Source organism: Mobula hypostoma, chromosome 2, assembly GCF_963921235.1.
Source record: "Mobula hypostoma chromosome 2, sMobHyp1.1, whole genome shotgun sequence".
Taxonomy (NCBI): Eukaryota; Metazoa; Chordata; class Chondrichthyes; order Myliobatiformes; family Myliobatidae; genus Mobula; species Mobula hypostoma.
This window is the reverse complement of record NC_086098.1, coordinates 210,970,694-210,990,002: the sequence shown is the minus strand read 5'-3', so window position 1 is coordinate 210,990,002 and position 19,309 is coordinate 210,970,694. Positions and strand designations below refer to the sequence as shown.

Sequence of the window (19,309 nt, the reverse complement as noted above, 5' to 3'; positions counted from 1 at the left end):
TTAAGTAGCTCCTTTAGGTAAAGCTTTAGAAACGTGATATTCATTGCCATTGTAGCCAGGTAAAAATGATAAAGTTGAAGTTTAATGTTTACCTCCATGTAATAGTTTTAAAATATATTTATCATACATTTTATGTTGACTTGCCTATCAGTTCATCATTAATTAGTGCAGATAATTGAAGTCACTTTCAATTTTACTCATTCTGTCTTCTTGATATGTTCGAAGGAAATAGGATTCCTGGAAAAGCATGTAATTAGCAATGTAAAGTTCTATGTAATTGAGGCCAAAAAAATTGCCGCAAATGCGAAGAGCAATATGGGTACAAATTGTACTTAAAATTACACATTTTGAGAAGGGATTTTTGATTCAAATTTCTGCTCAAGTTCATTTGCATATTACTGCATGGAATTTCTGTCATGAATCATCATGATCAGGGAGTCTTTTGCTTGTCATATTTTAAAAGAATTGACAAAATTCCTTTGCATGTTTGAGTGGTAATCTGGTGCAATTTTATTAATATGCCTTAAAATATGTTTGGTGGTGAAGGTCATGGAAATTCAATTTGTGCTGGATATACTTTGTGTAGAATTTCCCCAGTTCTTCTGTCAGCATGTTTGTTTTCTGATTTTAGAGTAATTATTCTGAAAGAAACCAGGGCCATCGAGCTGAAACTTTAGATCTACATGTTTATAAAAGAAAGAAATTGCTGTGCTTGGCAGCGTGTGTAATAAAGCACAGCTGCTGAGTTTGTAATCCATAATGTTGCGTGATCAATTCCTGACCAGTGAAAGTTTGCTGATCAAGCCATGATAGCCGTGAGGTGCTCCAATCAATGACAGTTTCTCTGGGTTAGATACTAAATGCTTAGAAGCAAAAATGTTCTTCTTGCTGATTTTTTTTTATAACTTCAATCTTTTGATCACATTTCTTTTATGCTTCTAATTGCAGGAAATAGGAATAGATCATGGCATTGATGGCTCAAAGGGGCAACTAGGAAAGCAGAAAATTGGGCCAATGGTCCATGTCCTTATTCAAATTAATTTAAGAATAGACACAATGACACGGAAGTAAATGGGGTGAACTAGAGTAACACACACAAGTTGCTGGAAGAACTCAGTAGGACAGGCTTCATCTATGGAAATTAATAAACAGATGACATTTCGGGCCAAGATCCTTAGCTCTGAAGAATCAATTCCACAGATGCTCCCTGACCTGCTGAGATCCTCCAGCACGTTGTGTGTGTTATTTTGGATTTCCAACATCTGCAGACTTTATTGTGTTTATAGAGTAATCTAGAGTAAGATTTGATGCAGAGACAAAAGAGAATGAAAGGAAGGAAGTGTATTATGACAGAAGAAAAGAAAAAGAATAATTAAGGAAAAATAACTCTAGAAAATTATCGATGCATAACTTACTGTCTTTGGCAGGGAGATTCATACAACTTCACTGTTCCTTTGTGGGATTCCTGGGTGGTGATGTAGCAGGGCTCTTATGCACACTGTTATCAAGTTCCTTAAGAGATGAAATACTTGCCTTAAATGGCTGCAATAAGACTAAAACAGATAAATCGACAAATTTTAAGGTACACTATTGAGAGATTGATGGGGATGTATTTTTTCTTAGATGTTAACACAACTAATTGGGGCATAACTCAAATAACCCAGCTAATTGTCTATTTCAAATTCATTGCTGCTACACCAAAAATTACTGCATAAAGCTATGAGCTTGCCATTAATTTTTGTTCGATTTTTTGAGCTGCCTGTTTTGGATCTGCTGCTGATTTTGGTCCATGACGTCTAACAGAGTATATTTCTGTGAGGTTAGCGCCTTACTTAACTTTAACATGGCTAGAGCCATGGTTCTGATGGTGAAATAATTTACTGACAATCCTTTCACTCATAAAATAAAAAGATCATGAGCCAATTGAACAATACGTAACCAAAAAATCTTAAAGTGAGAAGACAGAAGAATATGGACAAAAGCAATTATCTAAGTATTAAAGTTTTCTATTTATATTCAACCTTGCATTAGATTTTAGATTAAAAATTATTTGGTTCTCCTAATTTTCTACTTTCTGTACACTTATTGATAACTTAACGAGACATCAACAAAATAACCAGAGAGAGGCATAAAAATCGATCTCACCTATCCTCCGAATAACATTACAGCCGTTAATTAGAGACACCTACATGGAATTTCCCAAAGAATCAGCCGGAATATAACCTACAATACAAAATGATTTGTGCCACTTAAGCCTATTGATGTTTGCAATTTGCTGTGCATCAAAGCACATCTTGGGCAAATGTTCAGTTTCAGCTCCACAAACTGCAAAATGCAAATTTCAAACAAAAAATACAGCAGCTGCTGTATAAAGTCCCAGTACTATACTATCAACCAAATGATGGCAAACGACACCCACTGCAATAACTACAGAGAAAGGTTTTGTGAAGATGCGAGCCACATTGGTTCCTCCACCGATGTAGCTCGGCAGTTATAAAGTGATTGTCTTCAATTCATTTTCCTTTAAATGAATAGCATAATTTGTTTTTAAAAGTTGTAACTTCATCTCTGAAGTTTTAGAACTGCTATTTGGGAATTTACATTATTTGGGATGACATAGTTGACGACATTTATTTTGAAAGTGCTATTACTTTTTCCAGTGAAGCGAAATGCGCATTTAAAATGTTTGGACTGCCTAAGTCTTATTGTAATTCTATCTATTCATTCCATGTATATAGAGCTAGTTGTTATTCACTTAGCAAAATGCAGAAACTCAGCTGGATCATACAGTGATTACTAGATTAGGTTAGATGTATCAAATGTGGCTAAACCTCTTGAATGCAGAGGCCTGGAAGATTATCTGATGTGTTTAAGAGAAATGGATTGGCAGGAGAGACAGAAAAACAGCAGGAAATGTTGTGCAAGTTTGAGAAAACAGTGAGAAGCAATTAAGTGCTGTTACTGAGAGGTAGGTAATAATTTCCTTCAGGATTTGTTTCTGGCCCCTGTACTTTTCTGTGATAAACTTAATTTGAAAATAATGTTAGAGAGAGGACTGTCATGTTTTCCAGGCTATATGAATTATTCATTCATTTAAAGATCAAATATAATGTATGTTGATAAAATTAGAGATTAATTTAAGAATGCCAGATAGAACTCAATCTCAGGAAAATGAAACATTGCATTGTACGGAGAATACATCAACAATCTGATGTAGGTGGCAGTGCTGGAGAAGAGCAGGGAGCACATTTTAATAGGTGCCAAAGGTAACACCCTAAGTTTGAAACACTGAGAAACAAATTCAATGAAATTTTAGTTTTTTAAATCAAAATTAGATAGAATGTAAAATCCAAGAGGTAGTGATGAGCTTAGAGCAGACTTCAGAAAGACCTTAGAGATTACTGTGTCTAGTTTTTGGTCCAAGCTAAAGGAGTGCATAAACATCAATAAAGACTTAAAATTGAAGTTTTCTCAAAGCAACAGTTTTACAATTTGGTATTATAGAAATGATTGAAATTATGGGAGTTTAGCAATGAATAGCAAAGATGGTTGCATTAGTTGACAGCTTTTCAATTATACCTATTGTATATTTAATATTTCAGTAATATTTGAGTAATATTGTAAGTATACTGTTTGATTAAGCATTCTTTATTGTTTACATAATTCATTGTGGGTTATATGTAAATGGCATACATCATTATTCCAACACATCATAAATGAGTGCCTCACTGAAGTAATACATAGTAGACATGTTTATCCCTGAGCTCCCGTATTTTTCTTTTGATTAGCCTACAAAACATAACAAGGAAGTTTTAAAATGAACCTGAGTTGATCTAGTACCTACCTATTGAAGTGCAGTGAGACGTTCAATTTAAATAACAGTGCAGCACATTTTTTTTTGCAAGGGGGAGAAAGAGACATTCAAGTTGAAAACATGCAGAAAATGTACAAATTCACAGGATCCTAAACAGTGAGTAGCAGGTGATAATAATAAATAAAAATGAGAAATGGCTGGCTACTTCAGAAAGATCGAATCATTCAATTGCGCAACAGATATCTGGGTTATGTATACTGAATGAATTTAACAGTATTTTAAAACAGATGGAGCATCTGATGAGAAATGAGTGCCAGTTTTGCTAGTGTAATTGGTGGAAAAGCAAACAATTTTCTTAGAAGTTTGACTGCTCTATTCAAACCATCTGAAATGAGATTTGTACATGTAGTAAATGTAATGCAGGAACATTCAGAACTGAAACCATTGTTGATTACAGAAGACTTTATGTTTCATAAGCAGAATCAAAATGAAGGTGAGCCCATTTCAGCTTAAGTAGCTGAATTGAAGAAGTTGTCTGAGCATTGTCAATTCAGTAATGGTCTTAATGATGCACTGAGAGATCATTTAGTTGGTGGAATCTCACAAGAAAACATTCAAAAATGGCTACTAACTGAAGCTCAACTCACATTTAAAATAGCAATTAAAATTATTGTATCAATCGAAACAGCAGCCAAAGATGCAATTGAGTTGCAGTCATGAAAGAAAGTGAGCATGAACAGAATTTTAATGTCTAAACAGAAATTTGTCTGATCAAACAAACTGAATTACCATTGTGCAAGGGTTCACATACACCAGACCACTGCAGGTTAAAAGGCAAAGTTTATAGAAAATGCAACAAAGTGGGGCAAATTTTAGGAATATGTTAGCCAGACAAAAATACACAGGGAAGAGAGAAAGATAAAATGTTGAGAAGTAGTTTCAAAAAGGGCACTAATATGCATGCTGTTGATGAAAAATCTGACAATGTTGAGAATCTCACAGGAGTGAGTAGCCTTGAGATTTACAATGTGGAAATTAACAATAGGAAAACAATATGCCTTACATCAGAAGTAAATGGCATATTAATTAAAATAGTATTAGACACTGGTTCAGCTGTTTGAGTCATTACACAAAATGAGTTTCAGTGGCATTTCAAAGATACTAAGTCGAAGCCTCAGATATCCAACTAAGAAACCTATTCAGGTGAAAAGATAACTCCCGTGGGAACGACTTTAGTAATAGTGAAATACAACAAGTCACATTGGACTTCTATGTGGTAAAAACTGGGGGGGGGCAGCATTGTGGGGCCATGATTGGCTGAGACAACTATAAATTGAATGGAGATCCATTCACCATTTGTATGCCACATCCCCTGCAATAGAGTCAACTGAAAGAAACTTAAGAAAGGTACTGGATGATGCCACAGGAGTGTTCAAGGATGGCACTGGAAAACTCAAACATATCAAGGGTGAAATAGTGCTAAATGAAAATGCCACACCCAAGTTTTACAAAGCCCATCCAGTTCTTTATACCATCTGTGATAATATAGCCAGTGAACTAGATCACATGGCGGCTGAAGGAATTCTTTTCAAGGTTTAATGGTGCCCATGGGCAATACTAGTGGTCCAGAAGCCAAGAAGGATGGGTCCATCAGAAGCTGTGGTGATTTTAAGGATACCATTGACCCATTACTGAAAGTTGATCAATACCCTCTGCCTAGTGTAGATGATATCTCTGCAAACCTTTCGAGAGGGAAACTCTTCAGCAAAGTGGACTTAACTGAGGCTTACATACAGAAGGAGATGGAAGAAGAGTCCAATGTGTTTTTCACAATAGACACCCACAAAGGGCTTTATCGCTATAACAGGCTGATTTTTGAAGGAGCATCTCCACCAGCACTTTGGCAGTTAGCTATGGACCAGGTGCTGCAAGGCTGCCCAGACACTCAGCGTTTCCTGGATGACATCATTGTTACTGGTATGAATGGCAAAGAACCTCTTCAAAATCTAAGGCAATGTTAAAAAGAAGATTATCAGGTCAGGGCACAGCACAACAAATGTATAATCTTTAAACCAAGCATCACTTACTGTGATCACACCATTGTCGCTCAAGCTTGTTGAGAAAATTCAAGCAATGGTGGATGCCCCAAGGCCAAAGGATGTATCACAGTTGTATTCCTTTTTTAGGTTCCTGCCAAATCTGGCTCCTGTGCTCCACCCCTTCATATCATTACGACTTATCGGGAAGAAATAGCAATAGACAAAAGAGTGTGAGATGACTTTCTAAAAGGTAAAGGAAATGGTGATGTTCAACATTATACTCATGCACTATGACCCACATTGTCCAGTGAAGCTTGCCTGTGCTGCCTAACCTTATGGTATAGGTGCAGTCATGCCACATGTTATGAGTGATGGAAGTAAACACCCCATATCCATTGCATCAACATTCCCTTACCGCTGCAGAGAAAAAATATGCACTGGCTAATGGAAAGGCCTTGAGTCTGGTTTGTGGTGTAAAACGTTTCAACCAGTACTTGCATGGGAGAGAGTTTACCCTCATTACTGATCATCAGCCACTGGTGTCCGTTTTCAAGCCACAGAAGGGTGCTGCACTAACAGCTGCAGTATGAAAGCAGAGATGGGATCTGCTTCTTGGAGGACACAAGTACAAGTTCAAATTCAAGAAGACAACTAATCATGGAGATGATGACAGATTGCTCCTTTTACCTTTGGAAAAGGAAGTACCTGAAAAGTTTGCAAATGAGGAACCTGAAAAGTTTACAAAAGAGGACGCTCCTCTTGACCTATTCTCCCTAATTTGTTATGGATTATATGTACTAAATATGTGAATGTCATACATCATTGCACCACCATAGCATAAAACAGAGTGGACATGTTTATCCTTGGGATCCTGTGTTTTTCTTTCAATCAGTTTATAGAGTTAGAAAACTTAACAATACCATTAAATTCACTTCTGCGATTAATAAATTTGGCAGAAGATTTGCCCGGGGATTTCCTGAAAGCTACATCTTGAATACCATTTTGGTTTTTTTTCTGAAGGTGCTGTAGAACACCCACTGACATGCACAAACTAATGGAATGCATCATGCTGCCTGCAACAGTGAGGCAGGAGTATGTCAAAAATAAATTTCTACTTGTGTCAACATTGCAGGATAGATTGGTTAGGATCTGTTTACTGTTTACTGCGCACTTCACATGCATTTGGAATTTTATTTTTACTAACTTTTTTGTGGTAATATTTTGTTTTATGCACTGTGTGTGATATACATATTGTGGGTGCACTGTGGTCTGATGGAATGTTTTATTTGGTTGCATATAAGTACAGTCAGATGAACTTGAACTTGAATGAAGGAAAAGAGGATAAAGATGAAAGGAATTAGATTGAGTAAATGTGAATCAAACTATATTCATTTGAAGAGTTTGCAATATCATGGATGGATTGGAATCTGTGCTTATTGTAATGTTGTTATTTCTCTATATTTTCAATAAGCCTTCACTAATTGCATTGGATTTGTTTCTCTGGGCCTTTCATCCCAATATGTTCTCAACCATGAAGTTTGCTTTGACTCTACAACACTGCTTTTATCAGTCTGTACTCTGAAAACCTCAACGATACTTCCTCTTCCTTGATTACACCTGTGCCCTCTGTTTTGCCATTGCTTCCTCCACCTTTCATGAAATTTATAAGATGCAGCTGAACTTAAGATGAAACATAAGTTCTTTCTGACTTATGCTCATTCTTTATTCACATCATCCTTCACTCTTATCCCCTCAACTATCTATCTGAATACCTACCATAATTTTTCCATTAAAAATGCTTTTAAGTTCATCCTTTTGTCACCTTTTTTAACCTCCACTCATATAGCTCAGTGCTCCTTTCCCTTATGTCAGCCTGCAAAATATCTTGGGAGTCATTTTATGTTAAAGCCACTATATAAATACACATTATTATTTTTGTCTCATTTCCAGACATGGCCTGTGATTAGGGAATGAGAGATGGTTAAGTAAAGGGTCTCTTATGACTATAAACAAAAGCCTGGTTCTTCTGACGGTGTGTAGGACCACTCTAGATATATTGGTGGTCAATATATGCCTACCTGTGCTTCTTAATATATCATTATTAATAATGCAAACCAGGCCCATTTTTTGCCAACTCCCTTTTTACTACAATGTTAAGAAAACTTGTTATACTATATTTCTCATGGGCTCCATTAACAACCTTACCAGTTATTGGATGGCTGCTGAGTTTAGAATTCATGCTGCTTTCTTCTACAGTGGATCACCAGTAAATGAGGTCAATGAAATGATGTTGGAATGCAGGGTAATCCAAACTTCTATGGAGCAAATGAAAGAGCTTTAATGCTTGCATAAAATTAGCTCCACTAAAAGACAATTAGTCTAAAACCAAATGTTCCAAACCCTAGGCAAGGCTGAATTTAGTCCCCCACTCAAATCGGATGATGTGAAAGGTTATTTTAAAAAACTTCGGCTTGATCTTCTAGCAGGAGATCAGCAGGCTCCTTGTCCTTGTGTGTTAAACAGGGTAAAGCAGGCTACATTTGTCTTTCACACACTACATTCTTCCAGGTCGAATTGGCAGTGTCCTTGATTTCCAAGGTTCATTCACAGTGGGAGTTGGTGGGTGTTGGGTGATTCTCTTTAGAAAGAGAATTTGTTAGTGTATGTAACAATTTAATCTAATCCATAATAGACATTAACTTATTTTGTGTTTTCACTGTGTACGCCAGAAAATCCAAATTCCACTTCATTCCTAAAAGTTATGTTTTTTTTTGCACAGTGGATGCTTATTTATTTTAGACATACACCATGATAACAGGCCCTTCCAGCCCAGCGAGCCCCCCGTTACACCCGTGCGACCAATTAATCTACCAGCCTGTACATCTCTGGAACATGGGGGGAAACCGGAGGACCTGGAGGGGACCAACACCATCATGGGAAGAAAGTCCTTAGAGACAGTGGCAGAATTGAACCTGTGTCGCTGGTGCTGTAATGCCATTATGCTAGCCACTATGCTACAGTCCTCCCCCTTCTGGTGTTGAATCCTCATTATCCTCAGCACTAGAAGTAAAGGAAAGTTCGGACAGCTTTAGTTTTGATACATTTGGTGCAGTCATTACAAAGCTTCACACACTCTTGTTGATACTGAATGCGGTTGTGCTCATGTCCCAAAAACTATGCAGAGGACCAACACAGAATAACTTTGGAGTCATACAGTGATACCAGACAGTGCTCTTTCAACCACCAAGTCCATGCTAAGGAAATCCCCACAGTTACAGGAAGAACATGCAAACTCCACATGGGCAACATCACAGATCAAGTTTTAAACTGAGGAAATGGATTTGTGTGGCAACACCTGTACCAGCTGTACTTCACTGATGTAGATAGAATAGCTTCTGATACTCAGCCTGTAATCCACATGCCTGCTTGGCCTTGCAGTAGTGTTCCTACCTGTTGCTTACACAGCTCAATATTGCACTGCAAAAAAGAAAAAAATAGACTAATGGAATAGAGAAAGAAGACGAAGTAAAGGAGATGAGGCCAGAAAGGAGGAGGAGTGAAGAGGAGAGTGAAAAGGACAGAACTAAACTTAGAAAATGTTGTGACCGTCACATTATGCAGTACAGTACTCAACGCTGTGGGAGTTTTAAATCTGTCTTAGCAATAATGAACAGGGAGTAATACTCACACAGGACAAGCAAATGTGCAGTATCAAGTCTCAGATATGCTTGACGCATACAGGTTTATCCACATGTGGCAGACTAAAGGATACAGATCCAAATTCAAAATGTTCTCTGGAGTCAGTCATAGAGACAGACATCTTTAGTACATTGGTTATGAAAAAATATTTTATCATAAATATGTAATCCAGTTTTACACTGTTGTGTGATAGTTCCCTACATTTTTACACTTGCACTATGAACTTGGAGTTAGGTTATTTTATCCTCCCATTTCCTTCAGAAGTAAATGGTGTGCAGATTGATTCTCTGAGTGTTTTCTAAAATTGGAGCTGACTATTTATGCAGGACAGAATTTATATTTTGCTGAGCTTTGGCTACAATTTAATGGTTTTATTTCACTACATGTCCTGCTTTGAGATTTCATTTGTAATCCAACTTTATCTGGATGTTATCCTTAAGCACAATGGAGTGTACTAGCATTTAGCTTCTGTGAATGTAGTGACTGCACAAGGACACACTAAAGTCTTCCAATAAAGTTAAGGTGAATTATAGTTTAAAGCAGACGAAAGTGGTTCCATTCAGTACACTATGATTTGAGTGTTGATGAGTAAGAAAGTAGATTATCCATATTAATAGAATCTATTGTACTGTGTTGTTTCTATGTCATAGCAACAATGGGCAAAGAACTGCATTTAATTTGGAGAATGATCAAGCCAGCTGTAAATTGCCAGCAAAGGTTATTTTTAAAGACTTGAATTAATCAAGTATTAATATTAATATAGTCTACCTTAATGGCAATTTTACTTGTGTAATGCCATATGTATTTTTTCAGAAGCTTCACCTTTTCCTAATAGATTTTCATTTACCTTTCAATTATTTTCTGGCTTTATGGCTTTCAAAGACACTTGAGAGTAGTATTTCTTATTACCCATTTTCAGCATTGAACAGTCTCAGGGTAGAATGCATTGCACAGTTTAGAGCAGGGGTTCCCAGCCTGGGGTCCATGGAACCCTTGCATAATGGTATTAGTCCATGGCAAAAAAAAGGTTGGGAAGCCCTGGTTTAGAAGATGATTAAAGGTAGACTGCAAGTCTTCTGGTGATTAGGAAGTACTAAATACTTTTCTCATACCCTCTTTACTGAAACCAAACGCATTTAAAAAAGTTGTGTCTGAGTCAGATGGCCAGCCTCATTCCAGGTATCCATCTGTTACAATCTAGGCTGAAATGAACTGAATTAATTATTTTAATTAGTTTTTTTTGCAGGAAGCCAAGTAGCATCTTTGTTTGAGCTGCTGCAGTTAGAGATAAAAGGATAATGAAAGAGGACATGTTTCAGTGAAATTTTTATCTTTAAATTAATAACTTTTACATTGTATTTTGTTTCTTATTATTTTGTTCTTTTCAAATATTCATCTCGCTTAATTAAGTGTTCGTAAATCTAATGAGGCAAATGTACTGAACGTTTTCCACAGATGCAAAGTAAGATGCATATTCCACTGATTAAAAATAAGCAGATCACTTAAAGGCAGTATTTTTCCAACAGGTTGCATGCAGTGGTTTTACGTATTTTTGGCTTTGCACCAATTGAAGGGTAATTGCCAGTAATGGGTATAAGCTAGTTTCCTGATCAAGAAATCATAGCTTTTATGAAAGAAAAGCAAAAAAAAATCATTGGAGTATTATACCTGTGCAACATGGCTACTGCATTTTTGTTGGAATATGCCTAAACTAGACAAAGACAGTTTGGAGGCATTACCTATGCCCATTGAAGAAGACTGAAAACTTTAAGAATAGCAGAATGACAAGTGGTAATAGATTCTAGACCTGGGGCTCTTAGCAGCCTTGACTAGGAATTAGATACAAAACATTGCATCTCTGTCACAATGCTAAATGTTGATATGATTTGGATGGAAAACTATTGGAGAAAATGGAAAAAGTTTAAATTGAGCAATTTGGGAACATTGTATTTTTGATAATTGAGGAATCCATGATGAGGGGCAGTCACCAATTTAACATTAATACTGATTGAATGAGGTAAGGGAGAGAGAGAAATTTAGTTGAATGGAAATTTCTTAGAATAGTTAATAATTAGAACTAGAACTAGCTAATAGAGAAGCCATTGCCTTTTAATGGGGATATTGAAAACACTCTTGAATATGAAAAAGGTGAACAGGAAAGGAAAGAAGGCTAACGCATATATCTGAATGGCTGCATGAAAGAGCTAGTGCACAAATTTTTACTGACTGGCCTTCGATGCCGTAAACCTCTATGAGCTGCATTGCGCTGATGCTCTTTGTAATTCTCATCCTTGCCTAAGCATTTGATTTTAATTTCAGTAACAGCAGAGAATAAAGATAAAAGTTAATGAAGAGAGTAATAACAAAAATGTGGTAGACGGCAAAGCAAAACCAAATAATATATGGAACATATTGCAACTGCAAGTACTTTTTGTGAACAGCCGAAACTATAGTGTGCTTATAAGCAGCCTACTCAAGTAGACTAGATCAGAGGATGGCTAATGTGCACATTTTATAGGGGTGAGATTCATGTGGATCATGGATTTGGTTTTCATCGTTAAACAATGTTAATAAGGCTTGTGCTTATCCTTGTTGCAGCCTCATTTTGCCCCACAAAATCGCATGCCGCAAATGCTGCACTTAGTGTAGTGGGCCTGCAGCCACCCACATGGCTGTGAGGTACACAAGGAGGCTCACAAGACTAGCCTTGTGCTTGGACATTTTCCAAATATGAACATAAAAATAGAAATTTCATTTGAATGTTGAATGGTTGCACTCAGAGTTTGGTGCTCATTAAATAAAATTCTTTGTAGCCAAATAATAAATCAAGTGTTGCATTTCCAGAAATACCAAACTGCTAAATTAATTGCAGTTTCTTAAAATATACAGCATGTTGTGTATAATTTGAAATGAGTCATCTTTTTATAAAGAGTTAGAACTAACTTCAATGCAATATTTCAATAATTCGCATGTTGCTTCAGAAAGCCTCAGCTTTCTATTTCAGCTGAATACTAGAATGTTTTGTAAATTGAGGTAACCTTTCTTAGAAATTAAAAGCACAGAAGTCCATTCACCAAAGAAGTTACAGTTTATATTCTATAAATAGTTACCTAGAAATGAGATAAGGCAGTTAAGTGTAACGCAGCAGAACATTGGGTCTTTGGCTGGATCAGCCATGATTTTATTGAACAGAGAAGCAAGCTTGATGGCTTACTAGCAAGCTAGGCTTACTCCTGCTCCTATTTTTTAAGTTCTCATGTTCTTTTGTCTCCTGGGGCTCTTTTACCAATACTGTATCTAAAGTGGTAAGCAATAATTACAATTGAATTTATACTCGTAGAAGGGGACACATCTGCAAAACCAAGTTATCTTTATCTTTTGGGAATAAACAATGGGGGATTTTAAAATGCACCTAGATTGGGAAAAATCAGGTTCATTCGGAATCCCAATGAAAATAATCTGTACAATACATACAAGCAATTCCATGATGGGCCATATGGCTTACTGAAAGCTCCTATGTCTTATGGTCTTAGTATTATGTAAGGATTGAGGAGCAGGAGAGAGGAGGTAGTATGTAGTTGGAAGTACTGCAAGTAATAAGGCAGGAGGTTTTGACAGAGAATATAAGGATTATATTTTCACTTTATCTACTGTTAAGGTGCTTGAATTTCTTTCATTTCAAAGTTCAATGTACATTTATTTTCAAAGTATGTGTACTATATACAACCTTGAGATTTATCTCCTTACAGGCAGCCTCTAAACAAAGATAACCATTAAAACCCATTAAAAAAAAGACCATCAAACACTGAAAGTGCAGAAAAAAATACAAACCTTGCAAATAATAAAAGCAAGCTGATACCATTCAGAACTGAAGTTCACGAAAGTGAGTACGCAGCCATGAAGCCAGCCACAGCCCATTAGTTGTAGGCCACAGCCTCAGATTAGCGCAGAGATGAATAAACCCCATGGAGCGGTGAGTTAATACTAGCCTGTCCCTCACCTCTGGCCCTGACACCCTGACCTTTCCAATCTGGCTCAGCGCTTAGATCAGTCAAACCTCAGGTCATTCCTTCCTCTCGACCAAGGCCCTGCTGCTTTGATACGTTCTTGGGTCTGGGCCCTGTCAGCTCAATTCAGCCCATAGTTGATGTTTCCAATCTGGCCTGGGGCTTAATTTGGCTGAACAGCGGGTCATCCATCACCCTTTGGCCTGGGCTCCAACACCTTGACTCTGATTCGCCTTGGTTCTCCCGTTTCAAATCACTTCCAAGTCCGCTACAGCAATGGCCAAACATTAGCTCATTCCTCACTCTCAGGCCCAGCTCTAAACATTGACCTCTTATTTTCACCAAATGTTTTGTTGGTTGAAAGGCTTTCTGCCCATTTGGGCCACTGAAATCTCTCTTCTGTCCAGCTCTAAATGAGACCCTGCAATGTGGTATCCGGATAACCTGTCTGAACTTCTTCCTATCAATTTTTCAAACAATTTCCTAAATTCCTGGACTATACCTAGAATGCACTTTCCTATAAGAGCTGATTGCTCCTGTCAGCTGTTGTTGGATGTACTTTTTCTTCTGTCCTTTTCTCCACCATTACACACAACCCCCAATCTATCAAACAGAATGGGTTGCACTAGTAGTGCGCTTGGATCACTGTGATGACGTCCTTGCAAAGTTTCATCTTGCTTCTGTAGCTATGTAGAACACTACCATGCAGCACAAGGTCAGTAGTATCTTCTGATTCCAAATTTGATGTAGATCACTGAATAACGCTGATACCTTTATGAAGAGTTCATGCTCTTTCAGTACAGAATCATTTTTATAAAGTGACTTGGCAGAGATTAACCTTAAGCAATTAATTTGCTATTTATTTTGGGGTGGTATTGCATTGTATATATGGATAACATTCATCTTCGACCTTCCATATGAAAATGCAAAATATATTATTAAACCTAGAGAATATTATGTGTTCATACTTTTTTAGAAAGAGCTTTATGGAAGCCACTTTCATTATATGAGTACAGCCTATTGGACAATACTGTTAAGACTCACGAAGGATGTGGAAGGATGTTATCACCAATGTTTTTTTACACACTGACGCTGTGAGCCTAGTGTAATGTTTTCTGAATCACTGGAACCTATGGAGGAAAATACAAGATTATCTTTGTAAAAATGGATCAGCTAAATCCATTATTCTCTTTTGCTTATCATTTTGGTATTTAGTCAGTCATCCCATCACCTGATATTGTTAAAGTTAGCTGGGCAAGCTGTCTACAATGATGGAAACTAAGCTTCTGTATGAATGCAAGGTATACATTATCCAGACTTTATACACTTGGAATATTATGAATTTGCATTTAAGTCTTGTAATCACACTGATTGTTGGCCAGTGGTGAATCAGTACCGGAATTTTAGACATATGGCCCCGGCTTCGAATCCAGCCAGCTCCTTGCATGCTTTTCCGTGCTGGGTTGAGAGTCAAGCTAGCAACTCAGCATTGCAAAAAACAGACAGAATGCTAAAGAAACGGCAAGGTTGCCACTCAATGCACCACAAGGTGCAGAGGGGACATCAATTACACAGATAACTGCATATATACTGGTCAATGTACAAATCCATTTTTACAATATGTGGTAAGTTTATTTTGATGTAGCCACCAGATGCACAAGAACAGCACTGGAAGTTCAGTTGGGGAAATACTGTAGAGAAATAGCATTATTTTTAAAGAACCTTTTTTTGTTGTAAATTATTCATTCTCAATTTTGTTCAACTATTTCTTTCAGAAGGACAACAGATATGGGAGGTAGAGGCAACAGTAGATAAAGACAAAAGCCAGTCGGTGAGTATGAAGATGAAAACATGCTTTATAGTCAGACGTGCTTTTCATGAGTGATGGGAATCTGTTGATTCTCCATCTGCAGATTTTCCAGAAAACTTCAATAGTGGAAAGATGGCTTAAGTTATGCTGATTGCAGCTAAGAAAGATGAACTGAAAGAAAAGTATCAGAAATGATAAAGCACAACCCCATTCCATTATGGGATAAATTAGTTTTATTTTTACCTATTACACCATTGACAAAGCTTTTTTATAGTGGAAAATGAAGGAAAATATGAATATAATTTAGTCTATCCAAAAATTGTTCTCTTGTTTAAGAGTCAAATGCTTCTTGAAGTTAAATGTTTTTAAGCTTTATGAATTTTTATAAAGAAAATTTATCAAACTTTTTGAACCCTTACACTATCGATTCTTAAGATGTTAGAATATCAGTCTCACAACCTTATTAATTCAGTGATAATGTGAATAAGGTGCATGAATCTGATGTTCTGACTTCTAAATCCTAAGAAATCAAATCACTTTGTCCCCAATATTAGACGGATGTGTAAGGATCATCAACTCAGCTTCCACCTTTCTGATTCATTGACTTCACTTTATGGAAAGCATCTGCTAAAAATGTGGCAGCTGAGAGATGCAATAAAACATTCAGTTCTGGTCACCTCACTACAGGAAGGATGTAGATACTATAGAAAGAGTGCAGAGGAGACTTACAAAGTTGTTGCCTAGATTGGAGAGTGTGCCTTATGAGAATAAGTTGAGTGAATTTTGCTTTTTCTCCTTGGAGTGACAATGGATGAGAAGTGACATGATAGAGGTGTATAAGATGATGAGAGGCATTGATCGTGTGGATAGCCTAAGGCTTTTTCCCAGGGCTGAAACGGCTAACGCAAGGGGGATATAGTTTTAAGGTGCTTGGAAATAGGTTCAGAGGGTCTTTCAGGGGTAAGTTTTTCCACACCGAGAGTGGTGGGTGCGTGGAATGCACTGCCAGCAACAGTTGTGGAGGCGGATACAACAGGATCTTTTAAGAGACTCTTGGATAGGTAAATGGAACTTAGGAAAATAGAGGGCTATGTGGTAGGGTAATTTTAGGCAGTTTTCAGAGTAGGTCACATGGTCGGCACAACATTGTGGGCTGAAGGGCCTATAATATGCTATAGATTTCTATGTTCTATGTTTTAAAACATAACTCTATTTGTTGTCTTTTGCAGTTCCGTAACGCCACAGGGATATGTGAGAAAGGCACCACATAATCACAATATTTTTACCCTGTGTTTCATTCTGTTTAGAATATGCTCTTTGTTGAAATTCCACGTTATCGGAACCAGCATATTCGCACACCAGCCAAAGTAACCTTCTGTGTTGTTAACGGGAAAAGGAAGAGAAGCCAACCACAAAGATTTACGTATCTTCCAACAGGTAAATAACCCGAAGGATGTCTGTGGACATCTATTCCATAAAATTTTGTGCACAGTAACCCATAATAATACTTAATTTCAATCAGCATTAAATTATTGTTTGGGTGAAATAGGAAACTTTTTCTGCTTCCACTAGACTAAAAAGAAAATAATCCCCATGTCGGTTTATAAGACAACAATAATGTGCATCAGGACAACTCAATACTGTAGCATATGTGACTTATATAATACTGGGATGTACCACTTTAAGAATTTAGCATGTGGTAAATGTTTAGAACAGAGTTTTGCAAAAACTGGCCACCTCTGTAGAGAGGTGCCTGCCTGATGGAAATAGCCATGCTTAAGGGAAATACTACATTGCGCCAAGTAATTTCTTTTATAAACGAAGTGGCCTTTGTTTGTTCATTCAATTAACTGGTTACCTTCCAGTATCTTAGTGAGTGAATTGGAGACATGCTGGTAACTTCACTCAACGTCACTTGCCCTATCACTGAAAATGTTCTCAAATGACTCACTTTCAAGGACTTTTCATCTCATGTTCTCAGAATTTATTGCTTATTATTTATTATTATTACTTCTTTTTGTTTTTGCACAGTTTGTTGTATTTTTGCACATTTATTGAATGTTCAAGTTGGTGCGGTCTTTCACTGATTCCATTATGGTTACTATTATTCTGTTACGGATTTATTGAGTATGCCCGCAAGAAAATGAACCTCAGGGTTGAATATGGTGACATATATGTACTTTGATATTAAATTTACTTTATTTTGAAATGGTTGGAACATTTAACGAAAGTGAGGCTTTTTGTTCACATTGTTAGAAATACTACAAGAACCAAAAGAGTACTGTATTTATACAGATATTACAACAGGGATACTATAGTTATACAGACATTTATACTATAGTTGAATACAGACTAATAGCTCAACACCACAACTGGTTGACTTTTTATCATACAACTGTAAATACATTATGCATCATCAGTATTATACATTTCCGTTCTTGCCTTTTATTAAATAACAAACCTGAGGGTAAAATATATTATGTGAATTCTTATATTGCAATCCAGTACTACTATTTAAAACTCTGAGAAGTTTCTGCAGAGGACAGGGAAAAAACAGAACCCAAGGCAACCTACTGACTTTCAACTTCTTATCCCAGACTTCTTTGCAGAAAAGAAGTACATAAGAATGTCAAAGTATCCAAAAGATCATTTATGAAAGTGACCAAGACTGTGCAGTGTGAAGCAGCTAAGCGCAGTTAGCTATAGATTTTATGACATGAGTATACTTGAGTGGAATTTAATACTTGGGCAGTATCTCAGGAATGAGGATGAACTTGCTTCCAGTCTGGTTCTGTAGATTCTGACTGGTGGGGCAACAGATGCCTGATGAGATACCTGGGTGGGTGGCTGTGAGGTGGTGTGTTCCTTCCACCAGTATACTCCCACTGGATGATCACAAGATTCTTATTGCCGAAACAAAATATCCAATCATTTAATCCTACAGTCTGAAACTGAGAGTTCTTTAAGAAAGGTTTGTATTATTACTTTTCACTGATCATGAAATAGTATTCTAAACTTGGAAGTAATGTATGTGCATGGCAAATTAATCCCTTAATGCTTTAGGTGAAACCTCTTGTTTTATAAATTGAAAGCTATATTCCAGTGTTACAGGCGTTAAGCATGATGGGGGAAGAGCTATTTCATCATTATATAATAAATAAAATACACTGCCTCCAATATTAGTGTAATTAAAGATAAAAGTGCTCAGGATTATATTGATAGCAGGCACAAGTATGCTTCCAGTTGAAAATAAAAAGCAGATGACCGGTGTAAGTGACCTGATGCACATCTGGGTTGCCCTGACCATTGGCAGAACTTGGCCAGCTGTAATCCGGAAACCGGTCTTCCGTGTAGTGATTCAAGACAAAAATACTGCATGTGGTCAGCATAAAAGGAAACTATAGAAGAAATATGTAGCATAGCACGGAGGCTGGAAATGAAGAGTTGTTCTTTCTGTTTCCAAATTAAAACCACAAATGACCATCAGGCACCATGAAAGTCATATCCTCCCCTCATGTTTACTCTTCCTCATTGTCTCCTTTGCCTTTTAAATGCTTATCCATATAGGACCATAAGATATAGGAGCAGAATTAGGCCATTTGGCCCATTGAGTCTGCTCTATCATTTCATCATGACTGATACATTTCCTTCTCAGCCCCAGTCTCCTGCGTTATCCCTGTATCCCTTCATGCCCAGACTAATTAAGAATCTAGCAATCTCTGCCTTAAATATACTCAATGACTTGATCTCCACAGCTATCTGTGGCAACAAATTACACAGATTCACCACTTTCTGGCTAAAGAAATTCCCCCTCATCTCTGCTCTTATAGGGTATCCCTCTATTCTGAGGCTGTGTCCTCTGTTCTTAGACTCCCCCACAATAGGAAACATTCCCTCCACATCCACTCTGTCGAAGCTTTTCAACATTTAATAGGTTTCA

The 19,309-nt window shown here is 37.1% G+C and overlaps 1 protein-coding gene across 3 annotated transcripts in view; it reads left to right on the top strand.

Moving 5' to 3' along the window:
- The window catches only part of nfatc2a (nuclear factor of activated T cells 2a), a 167,405-nt gene that overhangs the window by 80,474 nt on the left and 67,622 nt on the right, over positions 1 to 19,309 (top strand). For all 3 annotated transcript variants that reach the window (XM_063041478.1, XM_063041477.1, XM_063041476.1), the window contains exons 7-8: positions 15,335 to 15,390; positions 16,677 to 16,806. In XM_063041478.1, coding sequence (XP_062897548.1) covers positions 15,335 to 15,390; positions 16,677 to 16,806 — 186 coding nt within the window. The remainder of the gene's footprint in view (positions 1 to 15,334; positions 15,391 to 16,676; positions 16,807 to 19,309) is intronic.